Below are 25,053 nucleotides of genomic sequence, written 5' to 3'. Positions count from 1 at the left end.
GGGTGCGTGTGTGTGTGTGTGTGTGTGTGGGGGGGGGGGGGGGGTCTTTGGGGGATGTCGTGAATGGAGAGAATGGGGAAAACAATCTGGTTAAAGGAGTAACTGCACTGGAACCCACTGCATTTGTGAATGAATGGGTCTTTATTAAAGCGTTGGCTGATATATTTGCTCTGAAAAAACAAAAGCTGCACTGTGCCTTTTCTTGATTACAAACAAATAATTGGACTCCATTTTGAGGCATGTGTAATAACGAGGAAAGGCCAAGACTGAGCAAAAAACCCACATAGACTGGAGTCCTGGCTGGCAAAAAAACCAACAAAAAACCAAAGAAAAACAACAACAAAAAAAACAACCAACAACCTATCTTAAAGGTCTCAAGCTGGGCCAATCCAGTTACTGTGGCGGTCCCTGGGAATGCACCTGACCGACACAGCCCCAGCCTTCAACAACCCTACATCCAGTGGGGTTAGGGGTGCTGAAGGCCAGGGATTCAGTTGAGCTGGGGCTCGCCCAGACCTCAAAAACTCGTCCAAACACAGCTGGGAAGTTCTTTGAGAAGGCAGAGGAAGGATGGGCATTCCAGATACGGATAGCTGAGGGGAAGAAATGTTTATCATGCATTACGGTAAAGATTATTAGAACAGGCATTTCTGGTCAGATGTTCCATATGATAATGAACATGTATAATTGTATCGTGTTGTATCTTTGTCAGAACAGATTTCTCTCAAGTTCAGGCTGCCCTTCCCCAAGGACAGCACTTCGCTACAGAGGCAGTGTAATTCCTTTTTTTTATGCCTGCAAGTGTATTTGTTTTTCTGTCAAATTGGATTTTTCTTTAGAATTTTGCCAGGGACAACCCTTTGGATGCTATAAGTTCTTTTACATGTGCTAAGTGCATGCTACACATGGGACTTTGATTTATCATCTCAGCCAAGCATCAGAATCTGCCAGATGGAGAAATATTAAGCTTTTCAGAAGTTTCAGGGGTGTCCAACAAAGAGAGAATCTTTTGAACTCTTTTCAATATTTGTAAATGATCTTACGCATTTTCTAAATCAGTGACTGTTCCCATAGATTCAATTTGAATTTACCAGAGCTGAATGCTGACAATGAGTCATTATATGCAGTTTACTAAAGTTGGTGAACATAGATCTGCTTTACAGAAGGAACTTACTGACTTCCGAATTTATTGTAAGGAGTGAAGACTTCATATTGATCCAACTAAAACAAAGTTGCTTCATGATAGAAAAAAGTCCAGGTGATCTATTTACTTTTTGTTCCAGTTTCTCAATAGGCACCACTGAGTTCTGACTAATCCATATATGCTGCACCACATCTGCAAGGCAGACGCTTGACCATCAGCAAAGCCCAGCATTCTTAGGTACACATGTATGTTAAAATGTTACGTATGCAGTGTGTGTGTGTGTGTGTGTGAGTCACATTTTGGTGTGTGTATGAAACATATGTTTTATGTTAACAAAGCATTTTTGTAAAGCACCTAGAGCAGATTTCTGGATAGTGTGATATATAAGTATCCATTATTATTATTATTATTATATTCTTAGGCCTTGTGAGCATGCATATATATCTGTGTGCCAGTCACAGTAGATTTCTTTTACAGATTTTGGTCAAATGACAACACTTTCATTGCCATGGGTTCTTTTCAGTGCACCAAGTGCGTGCTGCACACAGAACCTCAGTTTATCATCTCATCCAAATGACTAGATGCTTAGTTTGATTTTCCAGTCAATCTTGGGAGAAAAGGCAAGAGCAGGATTCAAACCCAGATCCTCACGGATGTTGTACTGGCAGATGAGTCTGCCACCTTCGTCCCTATATTTCTTTCAATAAGAGATAAGAAGTTGTTAATTAACTACCAGAATTTTAGAAATACGGGTCTATTTTTCAAAGGGGAAAACTGAAAAATTATTTTGACAACTGCAGTTAGTTGGGAGATAAAATTTGCCTCTTGGTGTTTGTCTGGAGCTTTATCAATCCTTCATGATACAAGCTTTGTTGGTTAAATCAAGAATAATCAGACACAAATCTGGGCTGACATTTTATCACCTATATCAGATAAAAATATACTCCAGTGTGTGTGTGTGTGTGTGCAGTATACAGATTTACAAGAAAACATCATTGAACATGAGCAAAATCATGGAGAAGAAAAAAAGAAATGTTGCTGACTGAGAGGACTGACATCAGGTTTACGGACCTGGCCCTAGCGTGCATGTCTGGTGGGCCTTCAGTTCAGTGTTTGCTCTGGTCATGTGCATGCATGCTCATCTCACACACAGTCATACACATGCATGGAATCCATGGCAACTGAACAAACACAAATATTAAAGCCTTAATCATTTAATCCAATGCATCCATCTTGGCCAAACCAAGAACACAAAACATTAAGCAGAATAACACAGGTATTGACAAATCCACAAAGCCATTTTGCCGACTCATTTACTCATCAACCAAGCATGAAACAATTACAATCATGAAACTGTTGCCCATAATAATAAGCAAGTCTCACAAGATAACGCACTTTTTAAAATGTTGCACTTCCATACAAGCACAGTAATGGACGAAGGACATGACATTACATGAATCATACACATCATGGAAACCCAACACCCATTTTCCACATTTCCTTTGTTCTCCATTCATACTCGTCATTCATACTGTCTTTTGATCTATTTGTATATTTCAATGAATGAATATTTATCTATTCATATATTTCAAAGAATGAATGTATAGTCGGTTCCTCCCATCCTTTCTCCTAGTCCTACTGTCCAGTAGATAATCCATTCTTATTCACTTTAATGTATGAGTGGGGATTTATGTGAATGACCATTTTTACCTCACAACAGAGGAAGTATTACTCCATTTTCAGGAGTTTGTGTAATGTGTGAGTCTATGTTTCCAGAACTCACAAAACACTGATATGTATTACAAGATCTTTAACGTGGATCTGAACGTTGGACTTCTGTATAACCTTTTTCTAAAAATGTATATACACATGAAGAGGATTTAAGCACTGGCAGGTCCTTACAATTATTCACGTTGGAGATCAGGAAATTTGATTTCCCCCCTCAAACCACCGAGCACCGATACTGGGACTGGACCCAGGACCTTGGATTTATAATCCAATTCTCTAACCATTTGACCATTGTACCCATCATCATTCTTCTTGCTATCACATGAGCAACAACTTGCTCATGATTCTTGTTGTGGATGGTGCAAGCTCTAAAATTTATTTATTTCCACAATCCATCAAACTCTTGACATGGATTATAGCATGTTTAATGTGCCCATTTGATTCTCTGCATACACATGAAAGGGCTTCAGGCACTATCAGATCTGCACATCTGTCCACTTGAAGATCAGATGCAAATACCAGGATTGAACTTGTAACCCTCGTATAAAAAACAAACAAACAATGCTTGGTTAGCGCTATCATTCACAGATAAATATTACACCATTTCCTGAATTCCCTACCCTCCTACTCTCAGTAACTACTTTCCCCCTACCCTATTCCATCCTTTCCCACACATTATGTGAATCGGCCAGCTCTCCTCTCATCCAGCCATGTGAACACAACAGAGCACAGCACAAAACAGTGCAGAAGGTGATTTCATTCCTGAAACAGAAATCATACTGAATTCTAAACCATTATCCATGTATCGAATGGTCAAGAAGGCAATTTCATTCCTGAAACAGAAATTATACAAAGTTCTACACCATTATCCCTGTGCCGTGTTGTAGCGTTCAAGAACACTGTAGTGGTTTTGATGGAGGCAGGCGTGGAACTGGCATAGAAGATCAGAGGATGAAAGACGTGGAGTTATTTGCCTTTCGGGGGTGTCATGCAGTTTCCGTCGGGATACTTCTCGCGAAACATCTTGACGATGTCTGGGTCCTTCAGACACACTCCCTCCAGCTGATTGCCCAGTGTGATCCTGGAACAGTGTGAATCAGAGAGAGAGAATGAACGAAGGGCTTAGTCATTACAGACCAAAGCCCCTGAATGAAGGGGCATGTTACAACATGCGGCATCATGCAAAAATACAGGTGTGCTGTCTGCTATGAGAACACTGTCTCTCTTACTATAAATGCTCAATACAAAACTCAAATAGATTTTTCACCATTTTTCGATTTGTTGAAGACATTAATATACTGAAATGGGACTACGCTTCCTATATTTTTTCTGGGATAAAGTGTCGTCTTAAACTCTGAATCACAGGGTATACCAGAACAAAATGTACTTCATCTCATGAGAGAGACAGAAAAAAGGGCAAAGACAGAGAGACTGGACAGAAAATAAATAAAATTAATGGTATCTCTCTTCCACATTTTACAGTACCACTTTTTTTTTCAGAGATCAAAATGTTTTAGGTGCATGTCTACACTTTTGCATCAGATTACTAGTTAAAGTCCTGACTAAATGTATGAGATTATTATCATGATTCAATCATAATCTAATGTACTTACCAGTTGGGCTGAACATTGTGAGGTCGTCCAAACAGCTCGACTTTACGAGTTCCAGGCGACAGTCGCTCAATGATTCCGTAGATCTCATCAGGCTTGTGACTGGTGGCTCGCACCTGTGGGTCAATCCAGTTATTCACATCACTTGCCATAGTGTGTCAACTATTTTCTTTTTTTCTTCTTTCCTTTGTTAATTCTGAACAGGTATGCAAAGTTCTTTTTGTTTTTATGATTCAGAGAAAGGATTCATGCAAGGTCCATTATTTCTTCTTTTTTATGACTTAAAAACATACATATCTCTTTTATTTCATTTTGCAGAGTTCTGATGGCTAAAACTTTCAATCACAACCTTAACAAACATAATATCATTGTGCACTTTTTTGTATGGTCTTCATGAACAGCTGTGTCACAACTTTGGAAGTCTGTGTCTAGCCTTTATATCCCACACATCAAAATAATAACCAACACTCACTCCTGCTGACTCTCAGCCCAACATCCCCCGACCCCCGCACCTCCCCAACCCCCAGCCCATACATCTAGCAAACAACAAGCCACCATGGGGGTTAGCGTCATGGACTGATGGGTGGGAGGACAAAGGTTCGAATCTCAGTGGAGGTCAGTTTTTTGGCCTGCGGCACACTTCACTCTGGCTGGGAGCTGGCTGCGGGCTGAAAAAACCCACCGCTGTTGGGAATCAAACCCACATCCTCCCAGCCATCAGTCTGCGACGATAACCACTTCGCCACAACTAGTGTCGTGGGATCTTAAAACTTGCGCTAATTGCATGCCGCACACAGGACCTCAGGTTATCATCTCATCTGACTGACTAGCATCCAGACCACTATTCAAGGTCTACTGGAGGGGGAGAAAATACTGACAAGTGTGGGATCTGAACCAGTGCGATCAGATTCTCTTGCATCATTCATGGAAGCGTTACCATGAGGCCATCACATGAAACCTCAGTGGCGGTGGAACTAACCTTGAACAAAGCAAGTCTAACAGTGCTATGTGTTACTCACCTCAGCCACAATGACGTCACAGTCCAGACCTTTGTTCACTCCCTTGGGATTTCCCTTGACTCCAACCTGTAAATATCAATATGCATGTATACATGCATACATGTATGTATGTGGGCAAAATAGATATATCACATGCTACTATATGCACGCTTGTCACAATATGCCTATGCACACACCAACACACACATGCACAAACTTCAAAAGCACACATTTACTTGCATGCAAATGCATGCACACACAAGCACACACATACACATTTTAACATGCACACAAATATGGCTTTAACTCTCTCCATACAAACGGCGAAAGAGACGACAATAACAGCGTTTCACCTCAATTACCATCATCAAAATATTGCAAGTGGAAGGCTCTTATACTGAAGAGGTGAATGTTGACAAAGAATACCACAATTCTGACGACGGAAGCTAAAGGTTGGGTCATTCAGACACCCACTGGACATCCGAGGGGTCTGTGTCGAGGAGAAGAGAGGACTGGCCGTACTGAGTGAGTTAAACTAAAAACATTACAACAGGCTAAAGCATAGATAACTAGGAAGGTCTCAAGCCTTGACCAGCTTCCAGAAAAGATTTAGTGACTGGCTCAGGGCATTTGATAAATTCAACTATGCTCCTTTGTCCCCCTGTCTACCCAGTGTGTGTGGGGTCCATAGCTTAGCAAACGATATGTATGGTACAGTTTTGGTATCAGCTTCTCAAAGAGGCATCACTGTTTTGGACAAATATGATACACCACATCTGCTAGGCAGATGCCTGACAGCAGCAGAACTTATGAACCCAACATGCTTAATCAGGTCTTCAGTCATGCTGCCATGGGTTCTTTTTCAGTGCATTAAGTGTGTACTGTACATGGTACACAGTTTATCATTTCATCCAAATGACTGGGTGTTTAGTTTGATTTTCCATTCAAACTTGGGAGAAAGGGTGCGAGACCAGGGTTTGAACTGAGACCCATAGCAACACTGTATTGGCAGATAAGCATCTTAACCATTCTGCCACCTTCCTCCTTATATGCTACACAGACACTGTACACATGCAGCAGCACTCCCCTGAAACCAAAACCAAGCAAGTGGAACGTTACGATCACATACCAAGCAATGTTCTTTGCCATGGTTCAGCCAGTGACCAGTTCGGCCCGTGCGGATGATCCTCTGAAGCTGGTTTGTTTTCACCCAGATGATTTCATCACACCGTTTGTAACTGCAAAAGGTAAGCATGCATCATGCAGATCAGTACACAGAATCAGTAGGGTCATTCAGCAGTATCAAAGATCACTACACAGAGTCGACAGACCAATACATTCAGCAGTATCAATACATAGAGTCGACAGACCAATACATTCAGCAGTATCAATACATAGAGTCGACAGACCAATACATTCAGCAGTATCAAAGACCACTACACAGAGTCGACAGACCAATACATTCAGCAGTATCAAAGACCACTACACAGAGTCGACAGACCAATACATACAGCAGTATCAAAGATCACTACACAGAGTCGACAGACCAATACATTCAGCAGTATCAAAGATCACTACACAGAGTCGACAGACCAATACATTCAGCAGTATCAAAGACCACTACATAGAGTCGACAGACCAATACATTCAGCAGTATCAAAGACCACTACACAGAGTCGACAGACCAATACATTCAGCAGTATCAAAGACCACTACACAGAGTCGACAGACCAATACATTCAGCAGTATCAAAGACCACTACACAGAGTCGACAGACCAATACATTCAGCAGTATCAAAGACCACTACACAGAGTCGACAGACCAATACATTCAGCAGTATCAAAGACCACTACACAGAGTCGACAGACCAATACATTCAGCAGTATCAAAGATCACTACACAGAGTCGACAGACCAATACATTCAGCAGTATCAATACATAGAGTCGACAGACCAATACATTCAGCAGTATCAAAGACCACTACACAGAGTCGACAGACCAATACATTCAGCAGTATCAAAGACCACTACACAGAGTCGACAGACCAATACATTCAGCAGTATCAAAGATCACTACACAGAGTCGACAGACCAATACATTCAGCAGTATCAAAGATCACTACACAGAGTCGACAGACCAATACATTCAGCAGTATCAAAGATCACTACACAGAGTCGACAGACCAATACATTCAGCAGTATCAAAGATCACTACATAGAGTCGACAGACCAATACATTCAGCAGTATCAAAGATCACTACACAGAGTCGACAGACCAATACATTCAGCAGTATCAAAGATCACTACACAGAGTCGACAGACCAATACATTCAGCAGTATCAAAGACCACTACACAGAGTCGACAGACCAATACATTCAGCAGTATCAAAGACCACTACACAGAGTCGACAGACCAATACATTCAGCAGTATCAAAGACCACTACACAGAGTCGACAGACCAATACATTCAGCAGTATCAAAGACCACTACACAGAGTCGACAGACCAATACATTCAGCAGTATCAAAGACCACTACACAGAGTCGACAGACCAATACATTCAGCAGTATCAATACATAGAGTCGACAGACCAATACATTCAGCAGTATCAAAGACCACTACACAGAGTCGACAGACCAATACATTCAGCAGTATCAAAGATCACTACATAGAGTCGACAGACCAATACATTCAGCAGTATCAAAGATCACTACACAGAGTCGACAGACCAATACATTCAGCAGTATCAATACACAGAGTCGACAGACCAATACATTCAGCAGTATCAAAGATCACTACACAGAGTCGACAGACCAATACATTCAGCAGTATCAAAGATCACGCATAACCATGTATTTTTGTACTTTGCACAAGTGCACAAGAGGAATAAAAAGAAAACTTAAGTTTTAGGACAGTCAAGGGCTTTGATGATCTAAAGGTTGTGAATTAGTGAACTGTTTTTAATCATGTGAATCACTGTGCTCAAAATCAACAACTAACTGGATCTGCACTTTTACTGTGACACATGGTTAGGAACTGAAGCTACAGAGGTTTAAAAAAAGGCTCTGAAATAAATCATTTTGAACAATACTATTCCACCCTCATCCTAAAAAAGAAAACCCCCCAAAACAACATTATTTGTTCTTACAGTTACATACAGTGATGTACATTTAAGAGAAAAAAAAGCACTGATAAGTAAGCAAGAAATCCATGCACACATGTTCATTAACATAGTAAACACATGACCATATGAACTATATAACTTTAAACAAATTGACACACACAACATACATTCACCACCAACATGCACATGCATGCATACATGCATGTGCACATATGCACACACACACACACACACACACAATCACAATCACCACCACGACCTTCCCCTAACACATGCATTTTCATATCTACACACACACATTCTCTTAATGTTTCTTACCCCCACAGCTCCAAGCATTCTCGTCCCAGCTCCATAGCCCTGAAACACACCCGCACTACTGTGTTCAGTCTCAATGTGTGATAGTCATGTCCTGACTACGACCACAAGAACAGCAGAAGAGGCAACTGCTGTCCTGATTATCGGGCAGGAATTTAATCATAATGGAGAATTCTGAAGAAAAATACACTTTGGTAGAAAAACGAGTACACCTGCAGACAGTAAAAAAAAAGAAAAAGAAAAAAAGAAAAAAAGGGGTGGTGGTGTACGGTAGTAATGTGCTCTACCTGAGGAGAGCAGCCCCAATTTTACACAGAGAGGTCTGTTGTAACAAAGAGCTGTACAATACAAAAAGAGACTACTTAAAAAAAACAAAAAACAAAAAAAACCCACCATAGAACCATTTTCCTTACTGTATAAAAAAGACAAGGACAGATTATCTTCAGATCTGATTAAATTGTGAGCACTTGCAGTGAGTGATTTACACCATCAGACGGCACTGCGCTGTGTAGTGGAACAGGTGACAGAGAAAGGTTTAAAAATATTATATGCTCAGAGTGTCCTCACACACACACATACACACACACAAACACAATTGCACAAATGCATACATAACACACAAAGATATACACACCAATACATAAACATACACACAAATACACACACAAACACACAAATATTAACACACACATACACAAAAACTCCCTTGACCTCCCTGTGACCCAGAGAATGATAAAGCCTTCATCATGCAGACTGGATGCAAACAACAACAACAACACACACACACACACACACACACACAAACCACCCCCACCTCCCCACACACCAAAACACAAACTCCCCTCACCTGCCAGTGACCCAGAGAAAGATGAAGCCTTGGTCCTTCACACTGGACCCAAACACCAACACACACACACACACACACACAACAAACCACCACCACCCACCACACACCAGCACACAAACTCCCCTCAACTGCCAGTGACCCAGAGAAAGACGAAGCCTCAGTTCTGCAGACTGGACCAAACACACAACACAAGCACACAAAACACAAACACCAACACCCACCCCTCCACTACACACCACCACACAAACTACCCTCACTTCCCAGTGACCCAAAGAAAGATGAAGCTTTGGTTCTACAGACTGAACCTAAACACCAACACACACAAACACACAACACAAGCAAAACACCCCCATCCCCGCACCACCACACAAACTCCCCACACCTGCCAGTGACCCAGAGAAAGATGAAGCCTTCATCCTGCAGACTGGGTATGTCCAGGCGCCTCATCTCGTCGTCCCCCATGGTCCCATAGGGCAGCTCCATGTGGATGTCCCATGGGGGGTCCGCCATCACCACCGCACACTTCCCCAGCACAGACATGTCGAACGTGCGCAGGTCACACTGCACGTACTGCAACAGCACACAACAAACAGCCCATGATTATAGTAATAATAATAATCATATTAAAAATACTGCTACTAATAATAATATGCATTCATATAGTGCTTCCCTATCTTTGACCACTTGTCAAACAGGTGCCTGAAGGATTCCCCAGCGCATGTTGAACATGCGCAGGTCACACTGCACGTACTGCAACAGCCCACAACAAAAAGCCCATGAATATGATGATAATAATAACAATAACAACAAGAGGCAAAGCCTTCAAGACTCACTTGTGCTTCACGCTTTATCCTGTAAAGGAATCATTAGGAGGAAAAAAAAGAGATTTTAAAAATGGTTGAAAAGTGCTCTGTATTAAATATGATGGATAAGCTTGGGAGAAGAAAAAAGAAAAGAGAAAAAATGTAAAGTTTAGTATGTACAACTGATGACCCACACGGAGCGATGAACAGGTCTTTTGGACCTTAAACATCGTACAGTTCAAGTTCAAGTTCAAGTTATGTTTAAGATGAGAAAGATCAGTTTAAAGCAAATTAACTCCCCTAGCATTAATTACAGAGTAATTTCCATTTTTTACTATCTGCACCAAAACGTTTGCAAAATAAATAAAACTTCCGTGCTTAGCAAAAGAAGTTCCTGTTTGAACAAAAAATGATAATAATGACTGCTCTTGTTGTTGTGTCAGAATATCAGATCAAAGTGCCAAGTTTAGAGAATACAAAAAATATAAATATAACAGTAAATGCAGTTTGCATATAATTAGGCTTCATTTTTTAAATTTTTTTTTGTGCCCATCCCAGAGGTGCAATATTGTTTTAAACAAGATGACTGGAAAGAACTGAATTTTTCCTATTTTTATGCCTAATTTGGTGTCAACTGACAAAGTGTTTGCAGAGAAAATGTCAATGTTAAAGTTTACCACGGACACACAGACACACACACACACACAGACAACCGAACACCGGGTTAAAACATAGACTCACTTTGTTTACACAAGTGAGTCAACAATAATAACAAAAATAATCAGCATTCATAGAGTGCTTCCCCTGGCTTCACGATAATTCACAGATTCAAACTTTTTACTTCAGTTTCTTTTTTTCTCTGCTGCAGCATTAGACTGATCTGTACATACATATGAGACAGAAATTCAATGTTTTCTATAAAGCACACTGGATAAGAATAAAATCAAATCAAAAAAACTATTTCAATTCCTATACATGACTGACACCTGTCAGAGAAAAAAGGAAAATAAAGGAAAAGGTATGAGTCTGTGAATTATCGTTAAGCCAAACTAAATTTTCCCTTGGAGAGGACAAGTTCTCACGAAAGTACAGCATGTGAGAACTGAGTCTAAATCATAAGACCTTCCTGTGAGACATCTTAGAAACACTGGGATTAAAATGGAAAAAACCTAAAGGCTTCCTTCGAAGAATTTCATGAAATGCAGCAAACACACAAACACACACACACAGAGACACTTATCCTCATTCACCTCTGTCCTCAAGCAATGCTCTGGCATCAAATGTTTCAATAAAATGGTTTCCAAGTTCCTACTTATGTATTTGAACTGCAAGCAAAGGGAACTAACTTCCATTCACGTTGATTTGGAGGGGAAAAAAACCGGTTGATTTCAGTCTATACATATATCCTGCATTTTTTCCTCTCAGTACAGCATGGAAGCCTGCTGAGGCTGTAAACTCAATAAAGTCGAATGGTTTAAAGAGGCTGGCATTATGCGACTGCCACACCCCTAAAGTATTACCCTTATGGTCAACCAATCGAATGTCCAACACACAGGAATACATTCAACATCTGGAGATGCCAACCCCTGTCAAGTGTTTGTAGGAGCAATCAGGAAATTTGGTAGGAAGATTCTGAGTTTAGTACAAACACTCAGACTCAGAGCCGCATCAGCAAACCTACATTTTATCTACGAGGCATACAAACACTCGGGCCTACCTGCAACACATTGTAACTGCTACCAGAGCTGAATGGTCCACTCAATGCTGTTTCAATGTGAACACACAAGCCATTAGCTGAGCATCATCACGTGAGACCAAGGTTAGCAGTCATTGCCCTGGCCTTTTGATCGATAGGTCAAGAGCGTCTGGGTAATGTGATGACAGGAAAGCATGTCACCATGCTATGTAGTCAAAAATGAACTTGTCGGAACAATTTTGATGTCGGTGTATCGTCGGTACAAAGTGCGATTGAGCGTAACAAAGTACAACTAAATCATAACAGTTGGTATCTCTGAACATCTCCAGAGCCCTCACCTGTGGGGGAAACATCCTGACTGTGTCGCCGAGCGATGCCTCAGAGGCCTGCTTCGCCAGCGTCGCCTCTCTCTTCAACAGTGCCAGTTCTGTGTTGGACTTGGAGGCCACAGTTTCCACTTCATAATGTACGTACTGAAATACACCAATTGTACAGACTTCACAAAATGTTGAGGACCACTTCATACAAGCTGGTATGCTTTCGTACAATGTTAAAAAAATAAAAAAAACAATCAAGGATGATTTAAACAATGCATGCTGCACATAGTCCACCACTGAACTCTTACTGAATACACAAACAACAGCTGTTCCTGGCACACATGCGCCACAAACAGTTTCAGAAAAGTGCCTGAAAAAACCCCCAGATGTTTCAACCAAAAATTTTAAGTTATTCAGTGGATTGTAAACAACAGCTGTGGTTTTTGCCTCCTGTCCGGGCGTCAACTTCCCCCCCCCCCCCCCCCCATTAATTAATGTTGATCCTATTGTATGTCTTTTGACGTATATGTATTATAATGTCTAAGATGATTTCTTTGATTATCCCACACACAGAATCCACACACTCACATTAGAGCAACCTAAATGTCAGAAAACTCCAAACTCATGTATAATGTTAAAATATTGACTGAAATTGTCCATAAAAACCAAGTATTCATACAAAGAACTTTATGTATTTGGAAGAATACTACTTTGAATACATTTAGAAACAATGTATTAATCGAAAACTGACATGTTATATCTAAAAAAAATAAATTAAAAAAAAGTTTGGTTTTTTTGGTCAATGAAGAAGGCGTGTGAAAGCACCAAAAAATAAATAAATAAATAAATAAAAATAAATAAAAAGGAAAAAAAAGGGGGAAAAAAAAGACCAACACATTCTGGTGCTCCATGACCTGCATGCAACTGAGGCCACAAAAAAAACAAAAAAAAAAAAAAAAGCTGTGGTTTTTCATTGTGAAAAAAACTAGAACTGCACATGCAAGAAAGTACCTCCGGTATTGAGGTGTGCTTATTACACTGGCAGCACACAGTGCTGTTTGCCGGAGGTTCAGCATCATTTCACCTTGTCCCAGAGAAGAAAACTGTGCAAGTTCCTGGGTGGTCCTTAATGTTTAGGGAACCCTGTATTTCACTGTTATTACACAAAAATACTACCACTTCTACTACCATTACTGCAGCAACTACTACTAAAAAGAACACTTCCAAAAAGCAAAATCATAAAAACACCTTCTCATCTAGATATTCATCTGTGATATAGTATTGTGAAGAGGCAGGCCAGAAAGTCACGGGCAAACAAGCTCCCTGACAATGGTATGCCTGTCTTTGTCTGCCCCAACTGTCAGCGAACATTTCGTGCGCAGATTGGACTATTCAGCCATCTGCGCATTCACAGATAGATTCATGAGCATCCTCCCCCCCACCCCACCACCACCCTCCCCCCATCCCCCAGCTGGATGACAACGATGGTCATCATCGATCTCGATGGACACACACCAACCACCAGTATTGTGATCTGGTATAATTTTTCTGTTTTTTTTTGTTGTTGTTGTTTGTTTTGTTTTGTTTTTGTTTTGTTTTTTATAGTAAGAGAATAATGAAGTATCTACACCAACAAAAAAAAAAACCTGTTTGAAAATGTCTGTGTCAAAAATCTCCAAGTTTAAAAACAAACAAAAAATCTCAATTCTTCCAACTCACTTTGCAGGTGTCCATGTGAAAGCAGGTGTTGAGGAATGAACAGTCTCCCAGGGATTCTGCACACACAGGTTACCCTGTAAACTTCACATGACTGCACACAGGTTACCCTGTAAACTTCACATGACTGCACACACAGGTTACCCGATAAACTTCACATGACTGCACATACAGGTTACCCTGTAAACTTCACATACCTGCACACAGGTTACCCTGTAAACTTCACATGCCTACACACAGGTTACCCTGTAAACTTCACATGACTGGACACACAGGTTACCCTGTAAACTTCAAATGACGGCACACAGGTTACCCTGTAAACTTCACATGACTGCACACAGGTTACCCTGTAAACTTCACATGACTGTGCACGCAGGTTAACCTGTAAACTTCACATGACTGCACACAGGTTACCCTGTAAACTTCACATGACTGCACACACAGGTTACCCTGTAAACCTCACATGACTGCACACACAGGTTACCCTATAAACTTCACATGACTGCACACACAGGTTACCCGATAAACTTCACATGACTGCACATACAGGTTACCCTATAAACTTCACATGACTGCACACAGGTTACCCTATAAACCTCACATGACTGCACACACAGGTTACCCTGTAAACTTCAAATGACTGCACACAGGTTACCCTGTAAACTTCACATGCCTGCACACAGGTTACCCTGTAAACTTCACATGACTGCACACAGGTTACCCTATAAACTTCACATGACTGCACATACAGGTTACCCTATAAACTTCACATGCCTGCACACAGGTTACCCTATAAACTTCACATGACTGCACACAGGTTACCCTGTAAACTTCACATGACTGCACACAGGTTACCCTGTACTCAACTTGCACACACAGGTTACCCTGTACTTCGCTTGACTGCATGCACAGATTACCCTGTAATTAATTGTGATGCATAGAATTTTCAACCACTTGATTTCATGCAATTTTTTTTTTTTTATTCAGATTTAAAACAACAATAACAGCAGTTATCCAAAGGAACCATAACAACTTTATCACCTTCTTAAAGTACAATGCATAAGCTATTATTATGCAAAATTTCAAAGATATATCTTTGTACTTGAGGAAGTAGTGGATGTTTTTAGCTGGAGACCCGGAATTTTTACTCGGCACATAGGAATGAAGAAATTGTCAAAACATTCGGCAGAAAAGGGCTTAATATCAAATATACAAAACTTTCTTTCTTCATCTACATTTCTCTTCCCATTCCTCCATCTTTTCTTCTTCTTTTTTTTAAAAAAATTTTTTTTTTTAACTAAAATTTGAAGTACAGACATGGCAGATGTGGGCTTTACCATCAGTATGTTTCTGTATGATTTTCCGAAAGTGCAGCTTGTTGCAAGGCACACCCTGTGAATACTTGCGGCATTCTTCCTTCACTCCAAACTGGCAGAACTCCTTCAGCTGTGCTCCTGTAAACACATACCATATGTAAGTTTTATAAAATACACCATTTATAAATCTGCTCTCTTTTGTATTCATTCTACCACTCTACCAGCATCAACAACAAAACCTTTATGACATCCAGACCCCAGACCTGAACAACTTGACTTCAAGAACATGAGCTAATAGCTTGTTAAATGCATCACTACCATGCAGTCATTCTAAAAGGTTCCATTTCCTCCAAGTAAAATATGAGAAGGAAAGACTAGTAGGAAGGATGGAGTCATTTTATTGAGGAAGATGTGTGTGTGTGTGTGTGTGTGTGTGTGTGTGTATGTGCGGGCAAATGTGTATGTGTGCTTGTGTGCGTGCAAACATCCATATGCATGCACCCATGTTTGGGCGTTTAGGTATATGCATACACTTTTCAGTACATGTTGCAGCTTATTCCAGATATTAAAACAACAATAACAACTGTCTGCATAAACGTAGATTAAAACTGTATTACCAGTTATCAGTGAACAAATAAGTCCCTGCAATAAACTGAACGTTTTTTTAACAGTTGTCAAAAACAAAAAAACCAACAACAAAGCCCTGCACAACTATCAATCCAAAGAGAAATTAAATAGTACCGGTTTCTTTCTCTTTTTATTGTTGTTGTAATTTCACAGATATATTTCCTTCCATGAGATAAGATGAGAAGAACTTTATTATCTCATAAAGAGAAATTAAATCAGGTGCAGCAAAAACAAATGTGGTCAGTTACTCAACACAAGAACGTTAAACATAACTTGATAAAAAAAAATTAATTTTTTTAAAAAGCTGTAGTTTCAGTTTCAAAGAGGTGTTGAAATAATCTCTATCAAACACACACACACACACAAATAGAAAAAGAAGAACACTTTGCAATGCTTGTTATCAATAAATCAGACAGAGACAGCTCAGAATGTTCATGGAAGTCATCCAATGCTGAACTCACCTCCGGGAGTCTTGAACTTCTCAACGAGATATTTTTCCTGGTGAGAGAAAACAAACCCATTCAGGATAACTATTAGAATGAACATTGCAAGTCACAAAAAATCCGGATGTGTACACTTTCAAACAGTGTGAAACTTTGTAAGATAACATGAACTTCTCCCCATGGGTATCTATAAAGTGGAGTAATGGCCCAGCGGTTATGAGTCCACCTACACAGCAAGAGAATCTGAGCTTGTGGGATCAAATCCCATGCATGCCAGAACTTTCTTTCCCTCCACTAGACCTTGGGAGGTAGTCTGGACACCAGTCATTGGATGAGACGATAAACTGAGGTCCCATATGTAGCACGCACTACGCTCAGAATGCACGGCAACAAGAGTTATCCCTGGCAAAATTCTGCAGAAAAATGCATTCTGACAGTGAAACAAATACACTTGCAGACACACAAAAAAAGAATATTAGAGAGAAAAAAAGGGTGGCACTGCACTGTGGCAAAACACTCTCCCTGAAGAGCCAAATTTCGTACAGAGAAATCTGTTGTGACAAAGAAAAATAATACCACACGATACAGTACAAATCTTTCAGTACGGACCCCAATATGGATCAGATTAGTTTTTGTACACACTCCTCAACATCTTTGCCCCTTTTTTTTCCTGATGTCGTTAGGGTTTTTTCATCGTTGTTTTTTGTTTTATTTTGTTTTTTTGTTTTAAGAAAACCTAGCCTTTTCAAAAATTCAATGAGGTGAGAACTACTGACTGATCGCTTTCATTTTCAGTCTTTAGAGGAAATAAAGAAATTTTAACCCCTTGACTGCTGCTGATCAGTACGCTCTTCAGAGTAGGGCTGTCACCTCACCCAGATAACTGATAAGACAGAGCTTACAGGTCGGGATGTCAGTCATTATTTTCCATCCGGACCTTCTTCCTGTTTGGACTGTACTTACTTTTGATCAGCACAATTAGTTACAACATAGAAAAGTACACCAAAGGAAGTGACAGCACTTCAAACTCCTACTGCAATTATCTCATTTCACCAAGGTTCAGCATTTTTCGTTTATTTATTTATAGTGTGTTCATCTAAAGTGATGATATCAGACTGATTAGGTTCAGCAGAAAAGCAACTACCATAAAGTTCGGTCTATAAGCTGCGACTTTTTCTCCCAGCTTCAACCTCTGCGGCTTATACAATGATGCGGCTTATTTGAGGATCCCGGGAGTGTCACATTCTTGTCAATTCTTTGCTGCCCTTCAACTCACCAAAATCATGGTCTCTGTTCATGAATTTTTGGATAAGCTTCAGGTTAGTGTGCTAACTGTTCATGTTTTAAAAATCAAATCCGCACACATTAAAGCCTTCAGATCAGCATTCAGTTTTACTCTGCTCAAGCGCACACCCTCATCATGCCGAAAATGTGATGAAATTGAAGGCGATCGACCTAACAGACGACAGTGCAAGTGACGAACCAGCAGCGACCTCCACCTTGCGTTCGTGTTCATCAAGTGAAAGCGAGGCTGAAGTCAGTGACAAGATGGCAGAGGAAGCTGTGCTGGTTCTCTTCAACTCGGACACTGAAGACGAAGATTTCAGTGGATTCAGTGAGCAGGACAACGCTGAATAAATGTGACTTTCCCCAAATTATGGATCTTATTTTCGTTGTGTTTATATTTTTTGTGGCACTAGCAGTATTTCGCTTGCTTTTCTTTGTACTGTTTCCGCTTGTGTTTATTTCATAACCTACAGTATTGATAGCTTTTCCGTAGTACCGGTAATAAGTGCGGCTTATAAGCCAGTACGGCTTATGTGTGTATGAAGTTCTTTTTTTTTTTTTTAAATTTAGTGGGTGCAGCTTATATACCAGTGCACTCAATAGACCGAACTTTACAGTATTTTCTGTGCTGACTACCATGAATATCATCCCAGTCCTAATAGATTATTCCAGAAGCAGAAGCCAGCAGCAAACTCCATATCTATTAATTATATCTGCTTGTGTGTGCTTGTGCATGTGTGTGGAATTCTGTGTGCATGCAAATGTGTGTGTGCCTGTGCAAGTGAGTGTGTGTATGTGGATGCATGTGTGTGTGTCTGTTTTGTGTGTGTGTGTGTCTCTGTGTATGTGTGTGTGTGTATGTTGGCATAAGTATGTATGTGTGAGTGTGACTGCATGTGTGTGCAAGGCTGCACGTGCATGCATGCATGTGTGCATGCGAGTGTGTGTATGCGATTGATGCATCTGAACCGAAAGCTGGTCCTGAACCCTTTCAAAGCAATCAGCACACAAGCGTGCCCTTGCACTGTGCCCACCTTTGCTGTAGGTTTGCTCAGCAACTGTAGAATCTCTTCATTGGTTTTCTTCTCCTCTCGCTCCTTGGTGGACTGCATGGACAGAAGCGTCTGCAACGGACAGTGACACCATCACAATGATGACCCTGTGTCTACTCTGCGGAGTGCTCTCCTGACGTCAAGATGCACTTTGCAATAACAACTTTAGCACACCCTTGGACACTAAAATACCACAAGCACACACCCCTGCACACAAAGACATGACACTGTTACTGTAAAAAAGTTTAAATGTGAGACCACACACACACACACACACACACACACACACACACACACACACACACACTCAGTAAAGCTAAATCACATACCAGCCATCACTGACCTCAATATCATCCACACCGCCCGCTTTGGCAGCTTTGCTGGGCGGACCTTTTTCCTCCCCATCCAGGCTACAACACACAGTAATAATAACAATAATAACATTAATAATAATTATATAGTGCCTATTCTGTAAATAGGACTCTGTGCTTTGCAAAAACAGGTACATGCACAAACATACCATCTCACTGTCCAGTCAAAAACCAAGGGAATCTTACCTGTCACAATCTAAGCTACAATGCCACATTTTGCTTTCTGTAAAAATACAAGTATGTGTAAAGCTGATGATGCAGACGTCATCACAGCATATCATATTATGAATTACAGACCAAAGGAATTCTATGCACTCCAATTCTTTACTTTTCTATTTCTCATCTGAAAAATATATCACTTATCTTGTACAACTTACGTACTTAGCCTATGCATAAGGCCTCTGGCATTTTAAGCAGCAACAAATTATCTGTTTCAAGTTATAGTGAAAAGACGCTAAACTGAAGAATGAACATACACTCACACACACACACACACACACACACACGCACACACACACACACAATACAATGATGTCAACATTTAACCTTCAACCAGGTCTTGTATACAGTCATTTCTGTAAAAACTCACCTTTCTCGTGAACGCTTTCTCTTCTCTCCAGACACTGCTTCCAGCTGGAAACAACAGGATTTAAGAACACATAAATTCATTTTCTACAGTGACTTGACTGCTGATGCAAAGGCAAAGTAAATGATAAGTCAAGAACAGTAAGAACACTGACCATTTAATAAGAAGAGTGTATATATATGGGTTGTTCTCAGAATATGGTATTGTTATTTCAACATGACTCATTATCCAAGTGACGAATACGACAACAAAGGAGCACAAAAGAAAGAAAGTCTGAAATCAGAAAATTCCTGTACCTGTTAAGTTGAAGACCCCTTGAATGCTGTATGTTGTGTCCATAATTACAGTCTGTTAAATGGTAGACAAAACATATGCATACACCAGCCATGCAGTTGTTTATAATTATTTGTGATCAAGATCATGAAGTTCATCGCATGTGCCCTCTGGCTATTGAAGCAATACACAAATATACATCTTTTACATACACCATACAAACAAAAAGAAAAGGATGTAAAAAAAACAAACAAAAAAGTGAGCTCTGGCAAACAAGAAAATACAAATCAACATATCACTTTTCCCTGGTAACTGACTGTTTTTTCTCTATCAATAGACAAAGTTCTAAAAGTGCTGAAGAGACACATGATTTTGATTTTATTGGTATACATTCATTTTCAGAAAACAGATTCACAGAAGGCATTAGGGCTTCTTCAAAAACAGCTGCTGTGGTGGTGCCACCCTAACCACCACAACTGTTTGTACAGAATATATTTACTCAATATTTGAGCAGAGTTTATAGACTTTGGTTTATTCAGAATACATATTTATTGGGGACACCAAACTGGAGAATTTCATGCCAGAAAATCCAAACCACACCAAACACTGGATGCTGTGCACATCAAATACACACACTTACTCACACAAACTTACACACACACAAAGAACACCAACGCTTCTTTATTTCACCTTAGTGATATCCAAGGAGATGACCGTCAGCTGTGTTTTACCATCCACCTCTTTTGCAATGACACTGCACAGCATAATAAACACAGGGTTGTACATCCACAGGGACTTCTTCTTCGTTCGTGGGCTGCCACTCTGAAATTCACTTGTACATATACACAAGTGGGCTTTTACGTGTATGACAGTTTTTACCGCGCCACGTAGACAGCCATACTCCGTTTTCGGGTGTATCCACAGGGACAAAAATAGGGCAAAGGTCCAACATACACTCCCAAACATAATTAGGACATTTGTCTGATTCACACTGAGATGAATGGGACATCGAAACTAATCAGTCAGCACAGTTTTCTGGTTAAGTCTAAAGTTGTTAATTAGTAGGTAGGTCTGGCCAAATTTTCAAATTCACAGCAGAAGCCTCATATTTGCAAGAATGAAAGAGAGCAACAAAGTTACAAGCCACACCAAATTTCAAAGCAATATCTCAAATAGTTTTTGAGATAATTCCGCGATTTTCGCCAATCTCACAAAATGACATTTTGGAACCTGTGTAGAATTGCCACTAATGCATTCTCATACAGTCATAGTCAAAACTCTTCATATATGATCTATATAGTACGAAGAAGACATCAGATTTTTTGCAGTTGGCTGTTAATGTTATTGGCTGAATGTCAATGTCATAAATTCTGAGGAAAATGCTTATTTTCTGCATGTCCGATCCTGCAGTTTTGATGGTAGCGTTACTAAAATGACTGAGACTCAAAAACTGTTACACCTACATAAACATTTAAGATATTCTCAGATTCAGGAAAGATGGTTGACTTAAAGACAGCAAATGATAATAATAAATCTTGATAAATGACAGCTTTTGATAAGATTTTTTGAAAAAAATAAGCTTTATTCAAGATAATCAGGGATAATGTGCCCCATTAATGCTAAAAATGATTCTCCTCTTAGTTTTTCATCAGGATATTTGTGTGTGTGTGTGTGTGTGTGTGTGTGTGTGTGTGTGTGTGTATTTTGACAGAGTTCTTGGTTGTCTTTCATTGTCGGAAAGAAAATTGCTTCACAACAGAAAACGATGATATTAACTAAAGTCATGAAACCTATCATTCAAATACTTACCTAGTAATGTAAAGTCGGTTTCCAGTCTTTTTTTTTTTTTTTTGATATTTCCCCCAGTATTTGAATCAAAACCTAAACTTCACCAACCTGATAAGAGACTGAGAGGCAAACTTTCTCAGCAAGTTCTCCACGACGGAGAGCTCCACCTCACAGCCCATAGTGCGTGACGTGTGCTCAGCGATGATGCTGGCATCAGAGGGGATGTCCAGACTGATGTCACACAGCACTAGCAGCAGCTGATGGACGATGCACGACAGATTGAATCAAATCAAATCAAAAGTACTTAGATTTATTCATGCACAAAGAAATTATTTCTGCAATCAAAGGTTCTTTATGAATTATACTTAAACATAATCTGGCCAGGCACACCAAAAAAACCAGATTGAAACTAGTGAAATATTCATAAATCTAGGATAACTGACAACAAACTGAAACAAACCACCACCTCAAACGCCCCCCCCCCCCCCCCACACACACACACACGTGTCAATAAATCAATGTTTACAAACAAACATACAGACACAAGACACACACACCAACACATGCACACACAGGTGTACACAAACTGAGGAAAAGAATTCATGAAAGAACATTCCTTACATTATCTCTCTGATCAGAGAAGTTCTGATCTGTTATTGATATTTTATTCTACTGCAGTGTTGTATTGCACTGTATTGTGTTGTATTGTCACACAGCATCAGTAGCTACTGACAGCAGGTTGCTGACACACACAGCAGAGAGAAAGAACATTCGTTACGTTCTATCTGTCTGTCTGTTCTGGAGACAAGTCATTCACATCTAATAGTCACTGGTGAATTCTACACTGGATGTGGGCCAATCTGTAATACCTGAACAACATGAGCCAGATTTATCTATAGTTAATAAATATAAAGAAAATATAAATGATGGAGGCAAGTCATTCACAATCAATGTCACTTGGGGAGGAGAGCAAGAGCGAGAGACAGAGCGAGAGAGAGACTGAGTGAGGTCATGGGTGGTTCATGGGACTTTTTCGTTCATTAATAGAAAGTGCCCTGAGCTCTTAGACTGTTAATGTTTGAGAGAAAGGATGCTAACTGCTATACAAATGTACACTGTTATCATTATTGTTATAACTACTATTATCATTACCATTATTAAAACCATATATTAATGTTATCATCACAACAGACCTTTTTCTCTATCTCTGGATCAACCTTGATCTCCAGGGAGGGAGAGGAGATGGAGGCCACACCTGTGGAGCTACTCGATTTGCCATCCCCTATCAGACCAACAGATCCGGCACTCACTTGACTGGACAAACCAGACTGTGAATCTGCAATTAAAGTATGAGTAATCATAAGCAAAAACAGAAACAAACAGCAACATGTGTGTGTGTGTGTGTGTGTGTGGGAGGTAGGGGAGGATGGGGGTGCTAAATGCTCTAGAACAAATAAATCAATAATTCTAATCATACACTTCTTCTTTCCGTTACATGACCAACATCGACTTGCTGATGAACGTCGTCGTTGATTCATGCTGGGTATTTTTGTGTCTCCATAACACACTGTGACACTGAACACTGACATGTATTACAGGATCTTTAACATGTGAATTTGATCTTCTGCCTGCATGTACACACAAATTGACCAAGGGGCTTCAGGCACTAGCAGGTGTACACATATGCTGACCTGGGAGATCAGAAAAATCTCCACCCTTTTATCCACCAGGCGCCGTTACCAAAATTCAAACCCAGGACCCTCAGACTGAATGTCAAATGCTTTAACCACTCAGCACTCATTGCATGCTTGCACAACCCCACAAACAGTTCACTGCATACACATTACCATTAAAGCAGAAGAATGCTGACATTTAGAAATAATCATAAGAATTTGCCACAAGACTGCATAAACATATCTATAGCAATGAGCAAAACAACAATAGTATTAGTAATAAGATATGGGTCTATCTATTTCATAGTCTGCAAGTTTTGATGAAAATCCTTCCTTAGTTCTAGCGGTGAAATAAATAAAATAGAGTATGTCTTTATTACCAAGTGTCCCAGGGTCACAAGGAATATTGGGGGGGATAGTACAAAACAAGGTACGAACATAAATTGAAAATCATACAAAAACACAGATAGAGTAGAAATTAGGATACATACAACTGCATACCAATCTAAAAACTTGTGCATACTCACACGTGCACACACTGCACACACACACACAAACACACACTCTCTCTCTCTCATACACATTTGAACAGAAGCTGCATATTACATGTGGATGGGGCTGATGGCTAGATCTTCAGTTCGATGGATGTTGATTGCACAATTCTATTTATCATACTGGATTTGTTTGAGAGACAGGGCACTGAGAGACAGGGCACTGACTGCTTTGGGGAAAAAGCTATTGGCGTGGTGACTGGTTTTCGTCCTTAAACTCTGTACTGTCGACCAGAGGGGAGCATCTCGAAAATCCCAAAAGCTGGATGTGATTCATCCTGGCTGATTGATTTTGCTTTTCTGAGTAGCCGCTTATAATATATGTCTTTCAGAGAAGGTAGATAGATCTGTCTTCCACTTATAAATACATTGATAATGCAGTTTATTTATAAATATTCAAGAAACACATTTTTACATTTTCATTTTAAACAACTAGAAAGAAAGGTCATAAAGACGATGACAAAAGTTTGTCACAGTTTACCCGAAGCAGTATTCGCTGCACCGCCTGAACCTGCTGTTGCAGACGACGTCCCGCCGGCACTTGTTTCTCCAGTCAGCTCGGCAACCAGGCCTTCTCGCTCTTTCTTTCGCTGCATCATTTTCGCTCGCAGCGTATTTTTTCGGTCTTTGACTGTCAGAATATCGTTCCATGGGTCCGACATAATGAAACAACTCTTTCTCTCACCAGATAATTAATATTGATTAGGAAAGCACTCCCTTAGAACCGGTAAATAAAAGCAGAAACCTGTCAACTTCTCTTTTCAAACAACAGTGGTTTCCATTTTGTA

General features: G+C 40.1%; 1 protein-coding gene across 1 annotated transcript; it reads right to left on the bottom strand.

Moving 5' to 3' along the window:
* Nucleotides 1–2,342: 2,342 nt before the first annotated feature.
* Nucleotides 2,343–25,053, bottom strand: LOC143285864 (N(6)-adenosine-methyltransferase catalytic subunit METTL3-like). The gene is made up of 17 exons (XM_076593302.1): nucleotides 24,747–25,053; nucleotides 23,235–23,377; nucleotides 22,150–22,298; nucleotides 20,944–21,007; nucleotides 19,984–20,027; nucleotides 19,367–19,433; nucleotides 19,006–19,095; nucleotides 16,703–16,739; nucleotides 15,636–15,752; nucleotides 14,302–14,357; nucleotides 12,604–12,738; nucleotides 10,149–10,336; nucleotides 8,923–8,961; nucleotides 6,610–6,718; nucleotides 5,502–5,567; nucleotides 4,486–4,598; nucleotides 2,343–3,953 (listed from the first exon to the last, which is right to left on the bottom strand). Exons 1-17 carry the CDS (start codon nucleotides 24,925–24,927, stop codon nucleotides 3,839–3,841), a joined length of 1,713 nt encoding a protein of 570 aa, XP_076449417.1. The 5' UTR covers nucleotides 24,928–25,053; the 3' UTR covers nucleotides 2,343–3,838.

The sequence above is a fragment of the Babylonia areolata genome, chromosome 9, assembly GCF_041734735.1.
Source record: "Babylonia areolata isolate BAREFJ2019XMU chromosome 9, ASM4173473v1, whole genome shotgun sequence".
NCBI lineage: Eukaryota > Metazoa > Mollusca > Gastropoda > Neogastropoda > Buccinidae > Babylonia > Babylonia areolata.
The sequence above is the reverse complement of the archived record's forward strand: the minus strand, read 5'-3'. Positions and strand labels throughout refer to the sequence as shown.

Coding starts and splice junctions, on each gene's coding strand:
- LOC143285864 (XM_076593302.1), bottom strand. CDS start 24,927: ATGTCGGACCCATGGAACGATATTCTGACAGTCAAAGACCGAAAAAAT. Junction 19,096..19,366: donor GCGGTGTGGATGATATTGAG/GTCAGTGATGGC, acceptor TGTCCGTTGCAG/ACGCTTCTGTCCATGCAGTC. Junction 3,954..4,485: donor CACAATGTTCAGCCCAACTG/GTAAGTACATTA, acceptor ACACTGTTCCAG/GATCACACTGGGCAATCAGC.